The sequence below is a fragment of the Taurulus bubalis genome, assembly GCF_910589615.1.
Source record: "Taurulus bubalis genome assembly, chromosome: 7".
Lineage (NCBI taxonomy): Eukaryota > Metazoa > Chordata > Actinopteri > Perciformes > Cottidae > Taurulus > Taurulus bubalis.
Genome location: NC_136595.1, coordinates 13,452,420 through 13,471,296, shown reverse-complemented (window position 1 = coordinate 13,471,296; position 18,877 = coordinate 13,452,420). Strand labels below are relative to the sequence as shown.

The window sequence follows — 18,877 nt, the reverse complement described above, 5'->3', positions numbered from 1 at the left end:
CACCATAAATTGTGCATTTCATGTGCTGTAAATAATGAAATCTTAGAATTGGATATCTCAAAACCAAAACTATATATAAATTATTACTGTGGTGTATTTTATACAGTATAAATAACTGTATACATTTTCTTTGTATTTTTTTGTCAGTGTTTGTGTCCAAAGTCCTGACTAGCTTGTCTCATATTTAGTTAGGAGTCAACTGATAGTGTGTTATTTCACAAATCTCAGAGCATAAGCATCACCATAATGATACTCAAAACATAAATAGCTCAATGTGGTGTGACAAAACAACACACCAGGACCCCTTTCACCTCCAGAAAGCAGGACGCCACCCACAATCTCTCCCAGGCTGAAGACCTGCTCCAACGCAGCACCGCTAATTCATTACATTCCCCAATTAAATCATCACCCAAGAGTAATATTCCCATCATATGAACGTACTTATTAAGGGCTTAGGATCCTTTGCAATGCTCTTAGTTCTTTTCTCTGGCACGGAAGCACCTGGCCCGGTGCCCTGCAGATTTTAGATTTAGGCTTTTTTCAAAGTTCATCCCCTCCGCAGGAAACCGCCTCAATATTGAAATTTTCCAGGGCTTGTTAATTTGCACATTCACGTGAAGGTCATGTATGTGCCTGTATCCTCGCCTTTTGATGTGCTGAGTCAGTCACATAACACAGACGGGTTGGGGCATCCCACAAAGCCCGCAATGAAGACACTCATGACACGCAAGGCTGTGTGTGTGTGTGCGAGAGAGAGGGAGTGGAATGAAGACAGAGAGAGAGAAGGAAAAGAAATGAGCATGTGTAAATACATGGGTGTTTATTGTCTACAGGAGAGCAGAGGTGGGGGGTTAAATGAAATTCCTCTGTTTCCCAATCATAATATCCTGCTTTTCTGGTTGTGGTATTGAGCTTTACATCCCTCCGGTGCAGTGAGCAACAATGTCTTACTCTCTTGGAACGGACCAGTTCCTGAGTCAGATAAGTCAGATATGGTGTATGTGTATGTGTGTGTGTGTGTGTGTGTGTGTGTGTGTGTGTGTGTGTGTGTGTGTGTGTGTGTGTGTATGTATGTGTGTGTGTGACTATAAGTTTTTTTCCCCCCTATTTGAATGATGGGAATGCATTTACCATATTGCTCCATTGCTCAGGCGCCGGTGTTATCCTTTGGCCTCCTGAAGTGAAGCGCCTGCAGTCTAGACAGGTCAGATAAGGAAATTAAAAATTCCACTTCCAACAAAAAGTAGCTCTCAATGAAATGTAGGCGTATCCCACTTTCCATACTTCCCAGAAAAGTCCTGTGTGTCATAAACTAGTTTCTCTTGGTCAGGATCCACACACATATTGTGTGCCTGTTACCCTTGGCAACATCACAGGACTGCAAGCCAGAATTTAACATGAGCTCATGTGAGTTTGAGGATGAAAAGATTGGAAGGCAGCAAAACTTTCACCCATTTTTCTGGCAGATTGACAAGCGGATCTATTTGTTTGTGTTTATTCCAAATTGTCTCTCTGATTCAAGTAAAGATGACTATGTGCATTAGCGACATGGAAAGTGTGTCTTACTTCCTGCAATAAAAAAAAAACTGCACTTTTTTGTGACGCAGGAAACCCCTGACATCACATAGCTGACGCGGTGGTCTACATTAGTGGCTGACTTAAATAAATACTTGCACCACAGACATGGTCAATGGTTGCAGTGACTCAGCACACACACACGCACGTGCAGAAGATAATCTGTTCCATCACATAAAGCAAACTAAATCTTCATCATCATAGGGAGCAATCACACACTTCCAGCACCCCTGTGTGTGTGTGTGTGTGTGTGTGTGTGTGTGTGTGTGTGTGTGTGTGTGTGTGTGTGTGTGTGTGTGTGTGTGTGTGTGTGTGTGTAATATTTCATAATTCTCTTCTTGCACACATGTTTTTGATAGAGAGATATTTATCTCAGTGATGCTGTGAGACATTCATGTAGACTCTCTGGATTTGTATAATGGTTCATGTTCAAACCTTTTAGTATACATTTGTTGAGGGCAAAACAATTTGCTGCTCAAGGTTTTCCTAATGATCCTATCTTAAAATATTTCAACACCCAACTTTTACAGCTATTTATTGTATGCTATTAAAAATATATGTTGACTATGGTTCATTGTATGCAAGTAAAATGGCAATACTATAATTTTAATTTAACTGCCAAGTAGTAGGAGTAGAAGCACTATACTTATAAATGTGTTTTTGCGAGCAGTTAAATCATATTGATAACATAGTAAGTTAAAAAGATATTCAGAATATAGTCAGTCACAACTGTCAGATGCACAAACACGTCATTTATAAAACCATCCTACATTTTCAGTCCGTGTCAGTGATGGATGTGGTGCCTTTTTAATGACGTGAGGTGTGCCTTCTACAATTACACACATACATTTTTTTTAACTGATACTTTTGACTGAACACATTCAAATTAGACTATTGTTTATAATTTAAAAGAGATACATTTAACTATAAAGGGATTTAATATTCTTTTGTTCATACCTGGCAGTGTAAAGAAGACTCTGGAACAACACTTAGATCCTAATGTATGCAGATACAATTCACACAACAAATAAAGTTCAACAGTTAAATAAATAGATAAATGGAAATATTGTGGGGGGGGGTGTTATATGTAGAAACATTTTCAGAATGTTTTGGTGCTTTGGTATTACTTGCAGTAAATAGATATGTTGCCAGTGAGCTGCTTTTAACGACAGTGGTCATATTTCCTGTGTCTTGTCGCCCTCTGTCGATCAAAAATACGAACTACAGCTATATGACCTGCAGTTTCACATGTTGACCACTAGGGGCGATGTCATGTACGCGGAAGCAAAAAACACCCAGAGTAAAAAGGGAGGAAGTCAGGAAGCCGCCCGCTTGTGACAGCAGTATCGCAGAAAAGCACAGTAAAAAAAAAGGCCGGGGCTGGAGCTTGAACCCTTATCTTTTTCGGTGAGAGCCAGACTTTGAGAAAACGCTCGCGACATGTCGAAGAACACCGTGGCCGCCCGCTTCAGGCGAGTAGACGTGGACGAGTACGACGAGAACAAATTTGTGGACGAGGAGGAAGGAGGAGAAAACCAGCTCGGTCCCGACGAGGCAGAGGTGGACTCCCTCATCAGACAATATCCTTTTAGTTACATGATTAGCTAGCCTGCAGTCTGTGCGCGTGCACGGCCTGCTCGGGTAAACACACACAGACAACACGGTCTGTGTGTGCTTCGATTTATCTGCATATTTCGTCTTTGTTTGTCGCCTCTTGTTTGAATGGGCGTTTTGTAAGTAGGCCAGTCGTCACTGTCCAGACTTGCCTCGCTGTCACATTCCAGGGATTTCTGCCCCAAGACGGAACAGGCTTGTTATGGATGTTATATCAACGGAAAGCTGGTGTGCATTTGTACAACTAAACGTCACAAGTTCACCATTTCATCTTATACAGCTTTAATTGACCGCCGTGTCTTTGAATACTCGTGCAACGTCGTTGTGTGTTTGCATGTTAGCTTAGTAGGATACGTGTTGGAAGAAACAGAAGTTGACTCCTGTGCTAAAAATCTATTTTTTCTTTGGTACAACAAACTCTATTTGTGTATTTTCGTCTAAGGAAAGGCTTGGAGGTGTTTCTGTAAAGTCTGAACCAGCTGTTTCAGTCCTGGAGGCCTTATAAGGCATGAAAGTGCAGCACTTCCTCATTGAATGGGACCTCCCATCACAAGTTGCAGTACAGGAGCATTAAAGACTCACAATAACACACCTCTAAATATAAACATGAAAACCAACCTGACATGCCTTTATTTACATTTAACTTGATCTAAAATAGGGATCTCTTGCCAGCCGATATGGAGAGGATGAATATTATAGTAAGTTACAACAGTTATTGCAAAAACTCAACTTTTAATACATATACATGTATTGTTTCAACGCAGACTTGGAAACATGTAAACCTATTAAAGACTGGCATTTAAAGGCTTGTATAATAGCAAGGAAATGTAATTTATCGTACACGTAAACTCAGTGTGTTTTACATTAAAATACATGTGCAAAGACCCCAAGAAACCCACAGCTATCTTGAAGACATAAGTCACACAGACAAACAGTCACTGATCTTAAACCTGCATATTTCTGTTGTGACAGGTCTCCGGATCAGGATCTTATTCTAATTAGTTAGAAAAACACTAATAATGGCTGCACACTTGGCTTATGTATCATATTTAGGCTTGTAGCCAACATTGTGATTAGGAGGTCGCCCTCTGCTGTGCTGTGTTGCATCCTTAACTCTTCCCGCACAGGAAATCTCATGCAGGCTTTACAAGCGGTCTTGAAGAATCCGCCAATCAACACAAAGAACCAGAACGTCAAGGTGGGTTTGGTCAATAATGGTCAGCTGAGCATTTGCCACATTCCTGTTAGACAATGAGCCAAACAAGTGGGCCGTGATTCAGAGGCCTGGAACCAGCCTCGTAATCAACTCCATAGCAACTCCCATCTTTACACACCTCTCCTCTTTTTTTTCTTTCTTTTTTTTGCAGGATCGTGCTGAGGGTTTGGTGCTGAAGGTGCTCAGCGCCTTTAAGAGCAGTGACATTGAGAAAGGGGTGCAGTCCCTCGACAAGAATGGCGTGGACCTGCTGATGAAATACATCTACAAAGGCTTTGAGAGGCCGTCAGAAAACAGCAGCGCTGTCCTGCTGCAGTGGCATGAAAAGGTAAATACTTGCATTACAAAGAGACCAACTTTTGATTTATCGATTGAACTGGCTTCACTAGAGGGAGAAGATGACGCTGATGAGCAAGATTTAAATTGAAACTCCTCAAGTACCCAGAGGTTGGTTCCTCTTAGATGTAATAATAATTCTAATAATTGTAATAGTAATTTGACTCTAATATGTCAAAGAAACTTGATAACTGTTTAGAAATGATGACAGAAGAACGATGCTCATCGCTAATGCTTCTTTAACGTGTGGGCTCTGTAGTTTAAGGCCATGGTGGGAGTTTGAGATTAAATGTGACCACACGATGCCACAACTCTGCAAACTGGATGCATTTAACAGAAACTCAGTTTCAGTACCAATAAAAATAACCTGACTATATTTTTTTGTCTTGTGCCTTCAGGCTCTGGCAGCTGGAGGAGTAGGCAGCATCGTCAGGGTACTAACAGCGAGGAAGACGGTCTAGAAGAGGAGCAGAGGATCACTGACAGATACAGGAGACCGTTCATGTAATCATAACAGATGGCATAGGGCCGAAAAGGAGAAACTGATATCCAACCCAATGTGATCCTGATGTGTTCAAAATCAAATCTGGGTCACATTAGGGCTAAAAAAAAATGTTTTTCTTCTTTCTTCCCTTTCATGATCACACCGACTAAATCATGTTACTCACAAGGTGCTACAGAGAGATTCATATGTCTGTGCTGCTTTCTTGATGTAATTACAGTATCCCCCTTTCTCTACGTGTCAGTCCTACACAGTGTGCTCAGTCTACACATCTTAAAAAACATAATTGAACGCAGAAAACTCATATTCCTGCTTCAAAAAAAACATTTTTTTTGGGAAACTGGATAATTTTACCACATTAGGAGCCACTGCTGTTCATAGCACTGCACCTACACACTCATTTATGCTTACGAGGGCTGGGAAATGATTAATATGATAATTGATCGAGTATTTGTTTCCCATCTTGTGTTTTCTCCTCAGACTCCTGATGGAATAAAAACCTGATTCAGTCAGTAAATCATCTCATTGCCTCTTCTATAACACGTGAGCAGTGGGAGGCTCTTGAAAAGCACAGTCACAGATGGAGGGTGGTGGATTTGTTCATGGGGGGGTTCGCCATTCCCCCTGTAGAGCGGGATGAGGGTGGGGGTTGGTGTCATCCATCCTCTAACGCTGCCCCAGTTAAGGATTATTACCCACGATGCATCTCCACCACAACTCTTATTAATCCCACTTTACTATTCCTCACATCCCTTCTATGTGGGAGTCTCTCTTGCCATGGTGCAGGGCATCATGTGGCTTTGCTTCTGTGCTTTCAGGAATGACGAGTCACCCTGAGAATCATTTTTCAGATTAATTTTGGTATTTAACAGAAAAATAATCTGGATTAAATATTTTCCTCTTAGTTTTTCTATTGTTTTATAGGCCAACTCCCTACTTGATGAACATTACAACCATTTGCTTGAAATGTTTGACAATATCAGTGTGATTGATTTGCAGGAGAGACTAACATAAGATAATTAATATTTTGTCTCTCGTGCGACTAAAAAAAATATTTTGCATGATCCCATTTTTGAGAGTTCTGTATTCTGTCAAGCATTTCATACTTGTCTTTTGTACATGTGTCTCTTCTGGAAACATTAAGTGATTTTTGTATTGAATCTGGGTTTATATTCATGCTTGTTCACCCAAACAGATCCTCCACACATGGTTTTGTTTAGCAGTAGGAAGTCCTATTCTATTTCCATACATTTTATAATATGAGGAAAACTGGAAATGTAAATGTCATCTGCTTTATCAGGTAGATTACGTCTGTTGCCAAATGATTTATTCTGCTTCCATGCTTATGTTGATGATTTTGTTGCCCCTGTGTAGTAGAGAACAATGTTTAAGGCAAAGTGGTGGAGTTATAAACGGTATAAATGAACATACACGCAAAAAATTGTGGAAACAGTGATCGGAATATTCAGTTCTAGCATAATGTTTTGTTCCTGCTCATTTCCAATCAAACAGGAATCTCAATGGAAGATTTTTTTTTTTTTTAACGCATCATAGCTGTTTCTCACAAGTTGATATTTAGACATGTTTTCATGTTTGAATACTGTCGTCAGTGATGATTCATCCAGACATTAGATTCTCTTTCTAATGCAGTAAAGTCTAAAGGAGAGCGATCTCTTCTTCTGCTTCATGCATGTCTAGTCAGAGATGCTCTTCTCGCCGAGGGAGCATCTCACACTGATGTACAAACTGCCTTACTCAATATTCCTTTTTTATGTTTGTGCTTTTTTGACAAAACTAATAAAGGTGTGACTGCTGATCTTAACTGTCGTGACTTATTTTCAGCACAGTTTGCCAACAGTGACATTTAAAAAAAAAAGGTACACTTAGGAAGTTCTTAAACCCCTTCATCTTTTTTCACATTGTGTAATGTTGCAGCTTTATGCTAAATATATTTCAAAGGTAATGCTTCCAGCCCCGCGCTTCACCGTTCATTGCCGGGTTTCCTCAAGACATCACACTTCGAATTGACATTTCAATCTTGGTCTCATTAGACCACAGAATCTCGTTTGTCACAGTTGTAGGAGAATAAATCATATTAACAAAATGTGAAAAAAGTAAAGGTTTCTGAATACTTTATGAAATCCCTGTAAGTTAAATGTTTAAGTAAAAACTCTGCACCTTTACTTATAAATTTAAGAATGATCTGTTTCTAAATGGTTGCTGTACAGTAACAGACAAGATCATTCAACTTCTCAGATGTTTTTTTCTCGTCGAGAAAAGTCGACTGTACTAAACATCATTGGTCATGATTAATGATTTGTTAACTGAAGAACAATAGTAATAATTCAGAACAGGGTAGTTTTAGCCCATTCTTTTTTTGCATTTAATTTAAGGGTTTGACAGGTATTACAGCATTTTTCTTTCTTTTTTTCATTTATCAGGAGAGAAAACATAAAGAAAAATCTTTTTTTGCAATCACTCTCCATAAAGCTTCATATATTGAATTGTTACTAAATTCTCCTCAATATTTCTTTAATTTATATTGTCTACTTGCTTTTTGTTTCCATTTCAGCAAATATGAGCATTATTGCATCCGTATTTATGCATTTTGAACATATACGATTGACTTAGAGATATTAGAGATAGAGATATTAGAAACACAAACAAATACAATTGACTCTTAAAAGTATAATTTTGATTTGCAGAAAGAATTTAAGGATAAAAAAATTAAAAAAGAACAATATGGCAGACACAAGGTAAGTCCTTGTCTGTGATTCTCTATTTCAGAGTACACATGTCATACATGATGTGAACACTGGAGATTACACTGCAAGTAGCTTGATCAAGTTTATTTATACTCCCAGGTATGAAATGCTTAATAAGGATATGGACTGTTTTATTAAGTAGTGCTGCAAACATACATTATGCTGTATTTCAGTGAATATTCATTTTTATTACAAAATTGATACAATACGTACAGTATGGCAATACATTATAGGAAAAAAACATATGTACAAGTCAAAAAAATAAAATACATCTTGGTATCAACTATTGGATGGAGCAGTATATGGCACATTGATGATGTAATCAGTGTAATAATTAGATAGGGTTTCTTTTCAATGCATGTGTTTATATTATGCCGCTACCTGAGGATGTACAATATGTGACAGTCAAGTCTTCTATAGCCAAAATGAGCACCGTATCTGAACAGTCACAGCTCCACTTTGGTGACTGATAACACAAGGCTAAACAAACGGTGGGAACTGCCCATTTATCTCGTTCAAGCACTTCCCAATAAGTTAATAATAGGTAGATGTAAATAAGAGGCTGGCTAAGATTTCTTGAGTTGGTTGAAGTCTACCTTTTTAACCTTATAAATAAATCTGAAGGGGCAGCGGGAAATAACAGAATATTCAAACTTTTCACTGTAAAGTCTTGACATTGATGTGAGGAATCCAAGGATTAGAGCCAATAAATAGACAGTTTCAACCAAGCCTCGTGTTGACCTCCAGTGGCTTGTATCGTATCCACTTTAAATCTACTTCCTTGTGCCTTCAGGACTGAATGCACTCACTGGCCTCTCTCACACTGAACACAAAGTCTTTTCAGTTTGTTTACCGATGTGGTTGCTTTTCCTAAAAACACACCCACTCACTCATTTAGGACGCAATTAACCGTTGTCTCGTGTCATTTAAAGTGCTCTCAGTAGGGGTAGGCGGAGACAGCGATATAGACGATAAAGGTTGTCTGGTACTCGATGCCTCCGTCTTTGCTGTATGAGAGGGCACGGACCTTCATGCGGTACGTGTGGGGCTCTCGTAGTGCCCGTGTGGTGAACAGCACTCCCTTCAGGTTCTCGTCTCGCAGGGCGAACGGTAATGTGACGTCCTCGTCCACCACCAGGAACGTGGTCCTGGGGTGCATCACTCCGTCCTGCGTGTAGGCCACCAGTCTGATGAGGTCCTGGTTGGCCGCAATGCCAAAGGGAAGAGACAGCAGCTTGTACTCCAGGGCGTAAGGGCTCAGGGCACACTCCAGGTCATTTGGTGGGCAATTCTTTAGGCAAAACCTAGACACACCAGAGATAGCAGATTTCAGTTGGGTATAATGTGGAAAAGCAGAGAAATTACGAATATTGTCTAGGATAGATAGCTAGAATCTTTGCTAACCCCAAAGTCTGAGCACTAAACCAAAACTGTCTGCATGACATCGCACCACAATGGCTTTTGTGAAGACATTTTTGTTTTTTGGATGAACAGTGTGTATGATTTAGGGGGATTTATTGGGAGAAATGTAATGTAATATTCAAAACTATGTTGTCATTAATGTTTAATTACCTTAAACTGAGAAAGTGTGTTTATGTTTGTCTCAGTGCTAGATAAAAAAAAACACCAGAGCATCATCAGCATACAGAGTTATTTTGTGACATAGGTCTCCAACCTATAAACCAAAAATAGAGTACGTCACTCTGATGGCCAGAATGGCGAGAATGTCAGAGTATGAGAAGTGAGCTCTCTGCACATACTCTGCCCCACAATGCATTGCACCTGGGTGCCTCCAGAATACTTTTAATAGGTTTTCAATATCAAAGTAACAACTTAGATTATCTATACGTGGTCGGTTTATCCAAATAACGGCTGTTTGAAATATGCTGCAATGTTTTCGGAGATCTGACAGTGCTGTTGGTGGGGTTCTTTGAGACCAGCCTGGCCGCCAGTCGCGTGATACGTCTTACTTGTCACAAGTAAGACGTATCCACAAGTAACTTGTGTATACTTCAATGTAAACAGTCTGCTAGTAAAATTATACTTAATTGTTTATTTGGTTGGCAGTATGCCGTACATATTGAGTATGTAGTATACAATACATCAAGGGTAGAATTTAAAGGCATTGAAACAGTCATATGGCGGGTATTGATGAAATAGCATTTATAAAATTTAGCCTTTGAAGGATTCTTCCTTGACTTTGAGAAACACCCACTGAGTGGGTTCTCTTCCACGGAGTCCACCATGTTGAGCTACCGTGTTTCTACAGTAGCCCAGACTGGACATTCAGTTGCAATCTGCAACCTCACTGCTAGATGCCACTAAATCCTACACACTGGTCCTTTAAAGGTTGAAAATGATCCAAATATACAAACTGCTCCATAATTGCAAATCTCCTAAATTGAACAAACAATGTGTGGCCATGTTTAATCTCTTTAATGGATTAGTCCAAATGGTATAACCTAATTGAGTGCATTTCTGTGAAGGCTTACCCTGTGGATTGATCCCTCTGGTAGTTCGGTGGACAGGGTGTATCAATACATTGGTAACTTCCTCTCATGTTAAAGCACATCTGGTTCACTCCACACTGGATGTTCTGCTCCAGGCACTCGTCTACATCTGTAAATACAGCAAACATCTCATTGTAATTACAGAACACGCTATAATAACATTAAATGATGGTAATGGAAGGAACCTGGGAGTAGCTGGTGGTTCTTACCTTGACAGGTCTTGCCATTGGTCATGAGGCGGTAACCAACAGGACAGAGACACCTGTGGCTTCCTGGTGTGTTTATGCACTCATGCTGACAGGCATCCCTCACCTCACACTCATTGATGTCTGTTGGAGTTACACACGCACACGCAAACACACAAACAGCCACAACATGACGAGAGATAAAATCTTAGAACATAAATGACATATTAAGACACATTTCTATAGCATTCAGTTCTATATTCAAAGCAAACCCACAAGCAGCAAAGCAAAGAGACACTTCCTCTATGAACAACTTTCATCCTCTCCCTCATCTCAACCCTGCCTGTCTCCATTGTTACCTAAGCAGGAGCCACCCCTGGACTCAAACCCCTGCTGACAAGCGAGGGCGCCCTGCTGTGAGAAACGCACGGGAGTCTCTCTGTGGCTCCGGCTCCTGTTGCGCCCCCCTGCGGTGACTGCGTGGGAGTGGTAGCTCTGAGAAGCCAAGTTGTGGTACAGTCGCTGGAATGAGTTGCGCTCAGGAGAGGATTGTGATGTTCGGTAGCCAAATGAGTAACTTTCATAGTTGGGCAGACGCTCCAGACCAGCACAGGATTTGCCATCCCCCAGCAGGTGGCGTCCCGGCGGGCAGGTGCACTTGAAGCTGCCAGGTGTGTTGATGCACTGGTAGGCACAGGGCTGTGGAAGCCGCTCACACTCATTTATGTCTGCCCTCAGCATAAAGAAAGACCAGCAGCAGGAAAAGACAGAGTGACAGAAAAGAAGGAGAACAAGGTGCAAAAAGAGTAACAGGAAATGTGGATATTTAGATGGATGAAAAGAACAAACAAGGTGGTGTGGGCCATGAAGAAAGGAGGAGGGAGAAAATGAGGGGGAAAAAGGGGATATGTCAATTACCCCACTGTACAACAATACATTTCCATGTCCCTAAGACAGAAATGTATTGAGACTATAAATACATTTGTCTAATTTGAATGAGAGACTTATCTCTTCTCATATCAAATAAAAGTAATGCTTTGAAGTTAATAACTTCAAATCCATTTTATAACCTTTTATCTGAGGAAATAATATCAAATATAATCAGGTATAAATCCTACTAATCCTAGATGAATATTTCACATAGACAGACATCAGCGTACAATGTTAATGATGTCACAAGGGGAACAGTGAATGTATGCCATTGCAAAGCAACTCCAGGAAATAGCCAGATCCGAACAAAAAGATGACAGTTAGTTCAGGATTGGAAGAGAGTGAAACGAACAGAGTGACCGACAGAGCTGTAAAGTCATGGTGCTGGTCTTTTCATGGTTGATGTGTTGCAAAGGGACACATTTATTTTCAGTTCCCTTCCTCTGAAGTCCTTTCTTCCCCTTTCTCTTACTCCTATTTGACCGTGTAGGTAAGTAGACGTAGCGTCAATGTAGAGCTTTAGAATACCTGATACCATGCATTAAAGCTCTGCAGGGTCTTTAACGTTATCAGTTAGTCAGCGGTTTTAACTACAGCATTTTAGAGATGTAAGCAAGCACTGGCAGGATATAATGAGCTATGTTGTAGATGTCAGCAGAGTTATTTTAGATTGTCGACAAGAATGAGTCACTGACCCAAAGAGAGAAGTATGCTGGTAGAAGCGGACAAGCTGATAGGAAGTGCAGTGCAAAAATGTTTTACACGTTCATTGCTTAACATGCTGTATGCTTTGGCAAATATCCTCAGCTAAACAGAATTACACACAAGAAAGTGGAAGTATCACCTGCCTGAATACTGAAAATAAGGACTACAATATTGGATTTATGTTTTCTAATTTTCACAAGAGGTATAAAAGGATGCACGTACCGATACAGGGCCGCCCCACTCCCTGAGACCTGTAGCCACGTGGACAGGTGCAGTGGTAGCTGCCTCTGGTATTCTCACAGATCTGATTGTAACGGCACTGATGAGTGCCATCTCTGCATTCATCAATGTCTACAGCACGAAGGATACAAAAGTAAATCTTTTTGCAGAACTAAAACAATTTCCAGTCGATACTTTAGAGCAAATGCTCTCTGGCTTCACAATGAATAGGGAATTATAATGTGAATACTCACCTACACATGTCCCGTTGGCACCTTTAGTCATCCCATTGGGGCACAGGTCAATACAGGTGTAACCACCCCGTGTGTTTTTACACTGCTGATCTGATCGACAAACCCTCTGTCTGCACTCGTTTATATCTGAGGTGATCGCAGAGAGAAGTATAGAAGTGGTTTATTTCAAATTAGGAAATTATTTTAAAAAGAATACAAATAGTAACCCTTTATTGTGAATAACATAGATAAAGCTCTATATGGAGAGGTCAGGCCGTCTCACCGATACAGCGTCGGTTCCTGATTTGATAGCCTGGCTCGCAGGCGCATCGGTAGCTGCCAATAGTGTTCAGACAGTGTTGATTGCACGGATTGGACTCCTGGCACTCGTTCACATCTAAGCAACAAAGAGAACAGCTGTTATAAAAAGGTTCAGCAACACTCACAACAAATCCTCAGTTGATCAATAAAGCTAGTTTATGTACCTGTGCAGCTGAGACCATCGGCTGTTCTCCTGAAGCCGCGCCCACAGCGCATGACACATCGGTAAGAGCCAATCGTGTTCTCACAGTCCTGTCCATCATGGCACACGTCCCCTCCCAGTGAACACTCATCAATATCTACGAGAATGAAGAGCACTGCATTATCTAAACAATGGCCTGTGTGTGATAATAATGCTGAGAGCACTGATGAAGAAGTGAGTTGTATACCCTGACAGGTCCTGCCGTCAGCTGAGATAGTGAGGCCTCGGGGACAAGAGCAGTAGTAGGTTCCCATGGCGTTGTGGCAAACATGGGAACAGGGGTTCCTTACCTCACACTCATTCTCATCTGTGGCACATTAATGATACATTAACAACAACATGGCAACAATCAGATAGGATTTAAGCATACAATGAGAAAGATCTGCTGAGTGTGTTTGTAGAAGCTGTTGAAAGATTGAAACATTGAATTCCCCTGTGTGTTTAAAAGCACATTTCATATCACGATTATTATCTAGAAACTGACTACAATGTTTGTAGTCTCAGCTGATTCTGGTTTCTGTTTGTAGTCAGAGTTGCATTGACCAATCACGTTACATAAACACATGATTATATACGTGATTATATAAACATTACCTGCACAGTAGGGCCCAGCAGACACCAGACTGAATCCCTGAGGACACTGGTTACTGCGATCTCCTGGAATAATAAACATTTCATCATTCAATTTAGTTTGCAGCTGAAACAAAAACATGCAGGGAAAAAAGCAAGATCAGAAGTTTGACTGGACTAAACATACAAAGGAAACATATACAACATAATATTAATTTAACAACGTTGTTGAATCCATCTCTCACCCACAGCCAATTTCTAATTCATAAATTGACGAATTTCACAGGACAGTATTCTCACCTTTGGCGATACTAGCTTGGATGCTATACTCCAACATCTCCTCCATGGGGCGGTACTGAGCGCTGATGGCTGTGGCATGCAGCGTCTCTACGAGGAAGGGCATCTTGCCCTTGGATGGGTCGTAGGAGATGGTGTGGTTCCAGGAGTAGGGCACACTCTCCCTGTCGATGCTGAACATGCGGGTGGACAGAGCGTACAGCTGGCCAGGGCCTGTCTGGATGTAATCCTCTGTGTAGTCCTGAGTCCAACAAAGTGAACATGTGAGGCAGCTTTAAAGTTTGACATGCTAGAGCTAAGCTCCACACAATATGGCTTCTGCAGTGATATAATGTGATATTTATGTAGTAAACTAGACAAAATAGAGTTGAAAATATAACATTTGCAAACTCATAATGTTTGGTTTGTACTACTTTTGCCCAGATCTTATACAAGTTGCAATTCATTACTAAGTAATAAATATACCTATCAATAGGCCACATAGTAGAATCCCTGCATAGTTTATTTATTTACCTTGATGCTGATGTCAGCATGTGAGGGCAGCTGCAGGATGTGTCCGTTCACGACGATGTCCAGTAACAACGTTCCATCTGAGTCCAGGCCTCTTGCAATGTGAGTCATCCTCAGGATCTCACCTACCAAGATTAAGCCACAGACGTTTGTCAGGTTCCGTTTCACCCTTCTAGCATTATTCACATCCATCCAAAACCATCCGTCAACATTTTCACAATTTCAAAACCATCCTATTTTTAGGCATACCCAAACTAAAAAGGGTGGATCTCTGCAACCACTAGGGCTATTTGAATAATGTTGGTGTTATAATAAAAGGTACACATGTGAGATTTTGTCAGATGTATAAATGTCAGTCTATATGTTACTGGTTAAGAGTAAATGAAGATGACACACAGCAAAAATGAAAAGGTTTCAGGTACGCCTAGAAAAAAAAACACTTTCAGGATAATTATTTATTTGAAATGATGCAGCTGTAAGGTCTAAACCTCTCCCAAATCTTAGCACAATATGTGAACATTCTTTCTGCAAAGGTTGACTTTGATAAAGTGAAGCAGAACAAAGTTGGAGAGGGTTTAGTACAGAGAAAATTCAGGCGAGGTCTCCAAAATTTGCATTGGGGCACATTTGCACACATCTGTGACATTTCAATTTTCTCATGTACTAAACCATATATTTCACTTGTATATTACTTATGGTGTTCAATACATCCAAATACAGCAGTTTTGAGCTTTTTTTTGCATAAAACAAGCTATGATTTACAGTTTTATGCAACAATCGCTCAGTCTAACCCTAACTCCTAGGGGGGGGGATTGGTTTTTAAAAGGTTAACTATGTCCTACTTTAGAAATAGAACAGACACACCAAGGCCTGTCAATTCTCACCTGTGGCAAACTCCACTTGTGTCTCTCGCCTAAAGATGCTTCCTGTTAGCGTGTTGCCATTGACAGCCTCTCCTACTTCCTGTGCAGTGGCCCAGTAGACAGGGTTCAGGATTGAGATGAGCTTTCTCATTGCAGGACCTTGAAATTAAAGGCACAACAAGAGCAATTTAATTTATTATGAGATTTATTGAGACCGTTTAAGAGAACAACTTAGGTGCTCTAGTTGCATGGAGCCAAGCATTATTTGATTAATTTAAAGTACAAGATTTAAATATATGTAACTGTTGGAAAACTGACCTAATGTCCTTGGTACATTAGTAATAGTGGCCTTGATGATTCTGCCACCAGACTTGCTGTCTGTGATGGTGGCATTGAGGATGGCTATGCCAAACTCAATATCGTTGATGTTTCCTATAATGTTTCCTCGTGCCTTCTGGGGTCCACCTGACAACAAAAGCAGGTATTCAAGTAAATTGTTTGTGCAACACTTAATTACGAACATGTACAATTTGTATTTACAAAAATGCCTCACCTGGGCAGGCGTGACTGTTACACCTGGACAGCTGGGAGGAGTCTCCTGGACACGGCCGGCCCCCGTTGCTCTGAGACGGACTATTACAGAGACGGACACGGGTCCTCTCTCCACCGCCACAGGAGGCGGAGCATTCTCCCCACTGCTGCCATGAGCCCCAGTTACCTTCAACTGCAATAATATACCCAATATACAATAAATACACACATTAACGCATAAATCGCCAAAAAAACATTTCTTGATTGCCTCACAGTTCAGTACCATTTTTAACAACATGCTGACTCACCAGGACAGTTGTCTGTGCTGCATCTCTGGATCTGGGTATCTGCTCCTGCACATGCTCTTCCACCGTTGGCAGGTCTGGGGTTTTCACATGTCCTGTAGCGCCTCATCTGACCCCCGTTACATGTCTTGCTGCAGTCGCCCCAGCTACTCCATGGACCCCAGTTACCGTTGACTGAAGAAATTCAAACGTCAAGGATAAAAAGGAACCGAGATAAGCCAAACGAGAAGGTAGGTTACTGGAAAGAAGCCCAGAATCAAGATACAAGACAGACATTTTTACATTGAGATGTAGAGAATATACGTTTTGGGTTTTGTTTTGTTTTACAGTTTTTTTAACGTTTTTTTATATTTTAATGAATGTTCTTAATTGTTTTTAAATCTTGTTGTCTTCTCCATTATGTTTTGATGCTTTTAATGGTTTTATGTGAAGCACTTTGAATCGCCTTGTTGTTAAAATGTGCTGTACAAATTAACTTGCCTTGCCTTACTGTAAACTAAAAGAGTAAGAAGAGCAAATAAAAGTGCATATGACTCACTGGGGCAGGGGTCACTATTACAGAAGCCGATGTGCACATCGTTGCCTTCACACTGTCGGCCACCATGCTGAGGGCTGGGGCTGGCGCAGAGACGTGTCCTCTGTTTGGTCCCGACTCCACATGAAACACTGCAGGCTCCCCAGCTGACCCAGGATGACCACTTCCCATCCACTGGACAGCGCAAGGAAAGGATGAGGAGGAAGACGCAGGAGCATAAGTCATAATATACTGATGTTACACCATCCAGCAGAGAGAATGTATGTATATGGACTAACATCTCTTTCAATTTGATTTTATCATCAATTACAATCCCTGAGCTCTCACCAGGACAAGCTCTCTCTTTGCACACTTGTGTTTGGGTGTCTGTGCCCTCACACTGCAGCCCATCAAATGCTGGAGGAGGGCTGTTGCACAGTCGGATTCTGGACTGCATACCCTTACCACAGGTCTCACTGCATGGGCTCCATGGTAACCAAGAGCCCCAGTTACCCGCCACTGCAGGAGTATAAACAGAAAGTCGATATGTATATACTTATTAAGTAATAATTATACTTCTACTCCATTACATTTTTTAAGAGAAATATTGTATTTTTTCTAATTGTTCTGTCAACTAAGAACTTTAACTTTTGTTCAGTACATTTTGTGAATTATATTCATGTACTTTTACATTAAAAAATTACTATTTTTAAACTGTGGTATTGCTACTCTTACTTGAGTAGGATGTAAATAGTCCTTCCACCACTGTTACGGCCTACAATCCGGCATAAAGGAAGCGTGTTTAATGAGACCTTGTGAAAATCAAGGCAAATAATCAAATCTGGCATAAAGCCTGTTCATTGTAAATGTGTGATGTATTATAGGCAGTCAAACAATAAATATGAGCTTTTTAGATCATACGTGTGAAGATTAAACAAGCCTTCCTGCCAGTTATACCTCCTCATACCAACTATTCATACAGCTGATGGCCTTCTGCTGAAGTTACAGGAAACGTATCTGCTCACTCACCAGGACACGGTCTGACACTGCACATGATGGCCTCCACTGCCTTGCCCTCACAAGGCTTGCCTCCATGCTGAGCTGGAGGGTTACTGCAGGTCCGGACCCTAGTTCTGTTGCCCTGACCGCAGGTACGAGAACACTCCTCCCAGAGAGACCACTCAGACCAGTTAGCATCCACTGTAGAGGGACAAAGGTAAATACTTTGTGACCACATGTGGCATTTGGACAGTCTCCTATACAAGTACTGAGGTTGAATCTTCTGGTTTATCAAAGCCCTCTCACCTGGACAGGGCTTCCCCTGACAACGACGTGTTTCTGTGTCCAATCCTGCACAGTGATGCCCCCCATTGGCAGGTAGAGGATTGTTACACTGTCTCAGCCTTTTTTGGGACCCGACACCACAGGACACACTGCAAGGACCCCACTCTGACCACTCTGAGTAGCCCCCATGAACTGGAAAACCAATCACTGCACGTTAACGCACCATGTCTTTAGCCATTTGGGCAATTTGGATGATTGTTTATTGTACATTTAAAATGGATGTTGGATCAAAAATGTAGCGTACATACAATCTCCACTATGTCCTGCTCACCTCGCACAGTAAGAGTGACCCTGACAAGCACTGAGCCCAGCAAGTTTCTGGCCACACATTCATATTCAGCTGTGTCCTCCTTCTGGGCACTGCTGATTCTGAGGGAACCGTTGGACAAAGGGGAGAAGCGGTCGTTGCCCATCAGGGGTCGCCCCTGCTGGGACCAAACTATCATGGGAGTAGGCTCCCCCTCAGCCAGACAGTTGAGCACAACTGTGGTGCCAGCATCCACCACTGTCTCCACTGGCTCTACTACGATGGCCGGCGCACCTGGAAGAGGGCAGATCTACGTGATCTAACCTTAAAAAGGGAATTTCATCGATCTCACACATTGAAAACCTGACGATGTCACTGTTTAA

General features: G+C 41.3%; 2 protein-coding genes across 2 annotated transcripts in view; one reads left to right on the top strand and one right to left on the bottom strand.

The window, feature by feature from the left end:
* The first annotated feature begins 2,928 nt into the window (after nt 1-2,928).
* On the top strand, nt 2,929-7,059 carry arpc5b (actin related protein 2/3 complex, subunit 5B). Its single transcript, XM_079221137.1, has 4 exons — nt 2,929-3,156; nt 4,316-4,387; nt 4,557-4,733; nt 5,140-7,059. The coding sequence occupies exons 1-4, from the start codon at nt 3,016-3,018 to the stop codon at nt 5,200-5,202; spliced, it is 453 nt and encodes a 150-aa protein (XP_079077263.1). The 5' UTR covers nt 2,929-3,015; the 3' UTR covers nt 5,203-7,059.
* Nucleotides 7,060-8,122: 1,063 nt separating this feature from the next.
* hmcn1 (hemicentin 1) overlaps nt 8,123-18,877 on the bottom strand; it is a gene marked incomplete at its 5' end in the record, with an annotated part of 81,103 nt that continues 70,348 nt past the window's right edge. The window contains 21 exons of the mRNA XM_079220983.1: nt 8,123-9,312; nt 10,501-10,627; nt 10,728-10,847; nt 11,063-11,431; nt 12,561-12,689; nt 12,812-12,937; nt 13,074-13,187; nt 13,276-13,410; nt 13,501-13,620; nt 13,908-13,970; nt 14,184-14,421; nt 14,694-14,815; nt 15,575-15,712; nt 15,872-16,018; nt 16,107-16,277; nt 16,393-16,563; nt 16,928-17,098; nt 17,252-17,422; nt 17,933-18,103; nt 18,209-18,379; nt 18,519-18,788. Coding sequence (XP_079077109.1) covers nt 8,946-9,312; nt 10,501-10,627; nt 10,728-10,847; nt 11,063-11,431; nt 12,561-12,689; nt 12,812-12,937; nt 13,074-13,187; nt 13,276-13,410; nt 13,501-13,620; nt 13,908-13,970; nt 14,184-14,421; nt 14,694-14,815; nt 15,575-15,712; nt 15,872-16,018; nt 16,107-16,277; nt 16,393-16,563; nt 16,928-17,098; nt 17,252-17,422; nt 17,933-18,103; nt 18,209-18,379; nt 18,519-18,788 — 3,611 coding nt within the window. The 3' untranslated portion in view covers nt 8,123-8,945. The remainder of the gene's footprint in view (nt 9,313-10,500; nt 10,628-10,727; nt 10,848-11,062; nt 11,432-12,560; nt 12,690-12,811; nt 12,938-13,073; nt 13,188-13,275; nt 13,411-13,500; nt 13,621-13,907; nt 13,971-14,183; nt 14,422-14,693; nt 14,816-15,574; nt 15,713-15,871; nt 16,019-16,106; nt 16,278-16,392; nt 16,564-16,927; nt 17,099-17,251; nt 17,423-17,932; nt 18,104-18,208; nt 18,380-18,518; nt 18,789-18,877) is intronic.

Excerpts from the sequence above, each read along its gene's own strand:
- arpc5b (XM_079221137.1), top strand. The coding sequence starts at position 3,016 with ATGTCGAAGAACACCGTGGCCGCCCGCTTCAGGCGAGTAGACGTGGAC. Across the intron at positions 3,157-4,315 it reads TGGACTCCCTCATCAGACAA|GGAAATCTCATGCAGGCTTT; the intron begins TATCCTTTTAGT and ends TCTTCCCGCACA. Across the intron at positions 4,388-4,556 it reads CAAAGAACCAGAACGTCAAG|GATCGTGCTGAGGGTTTGGT; the intron begins GTGGGTTTGGTC and ends TTTTTTTTGCAG.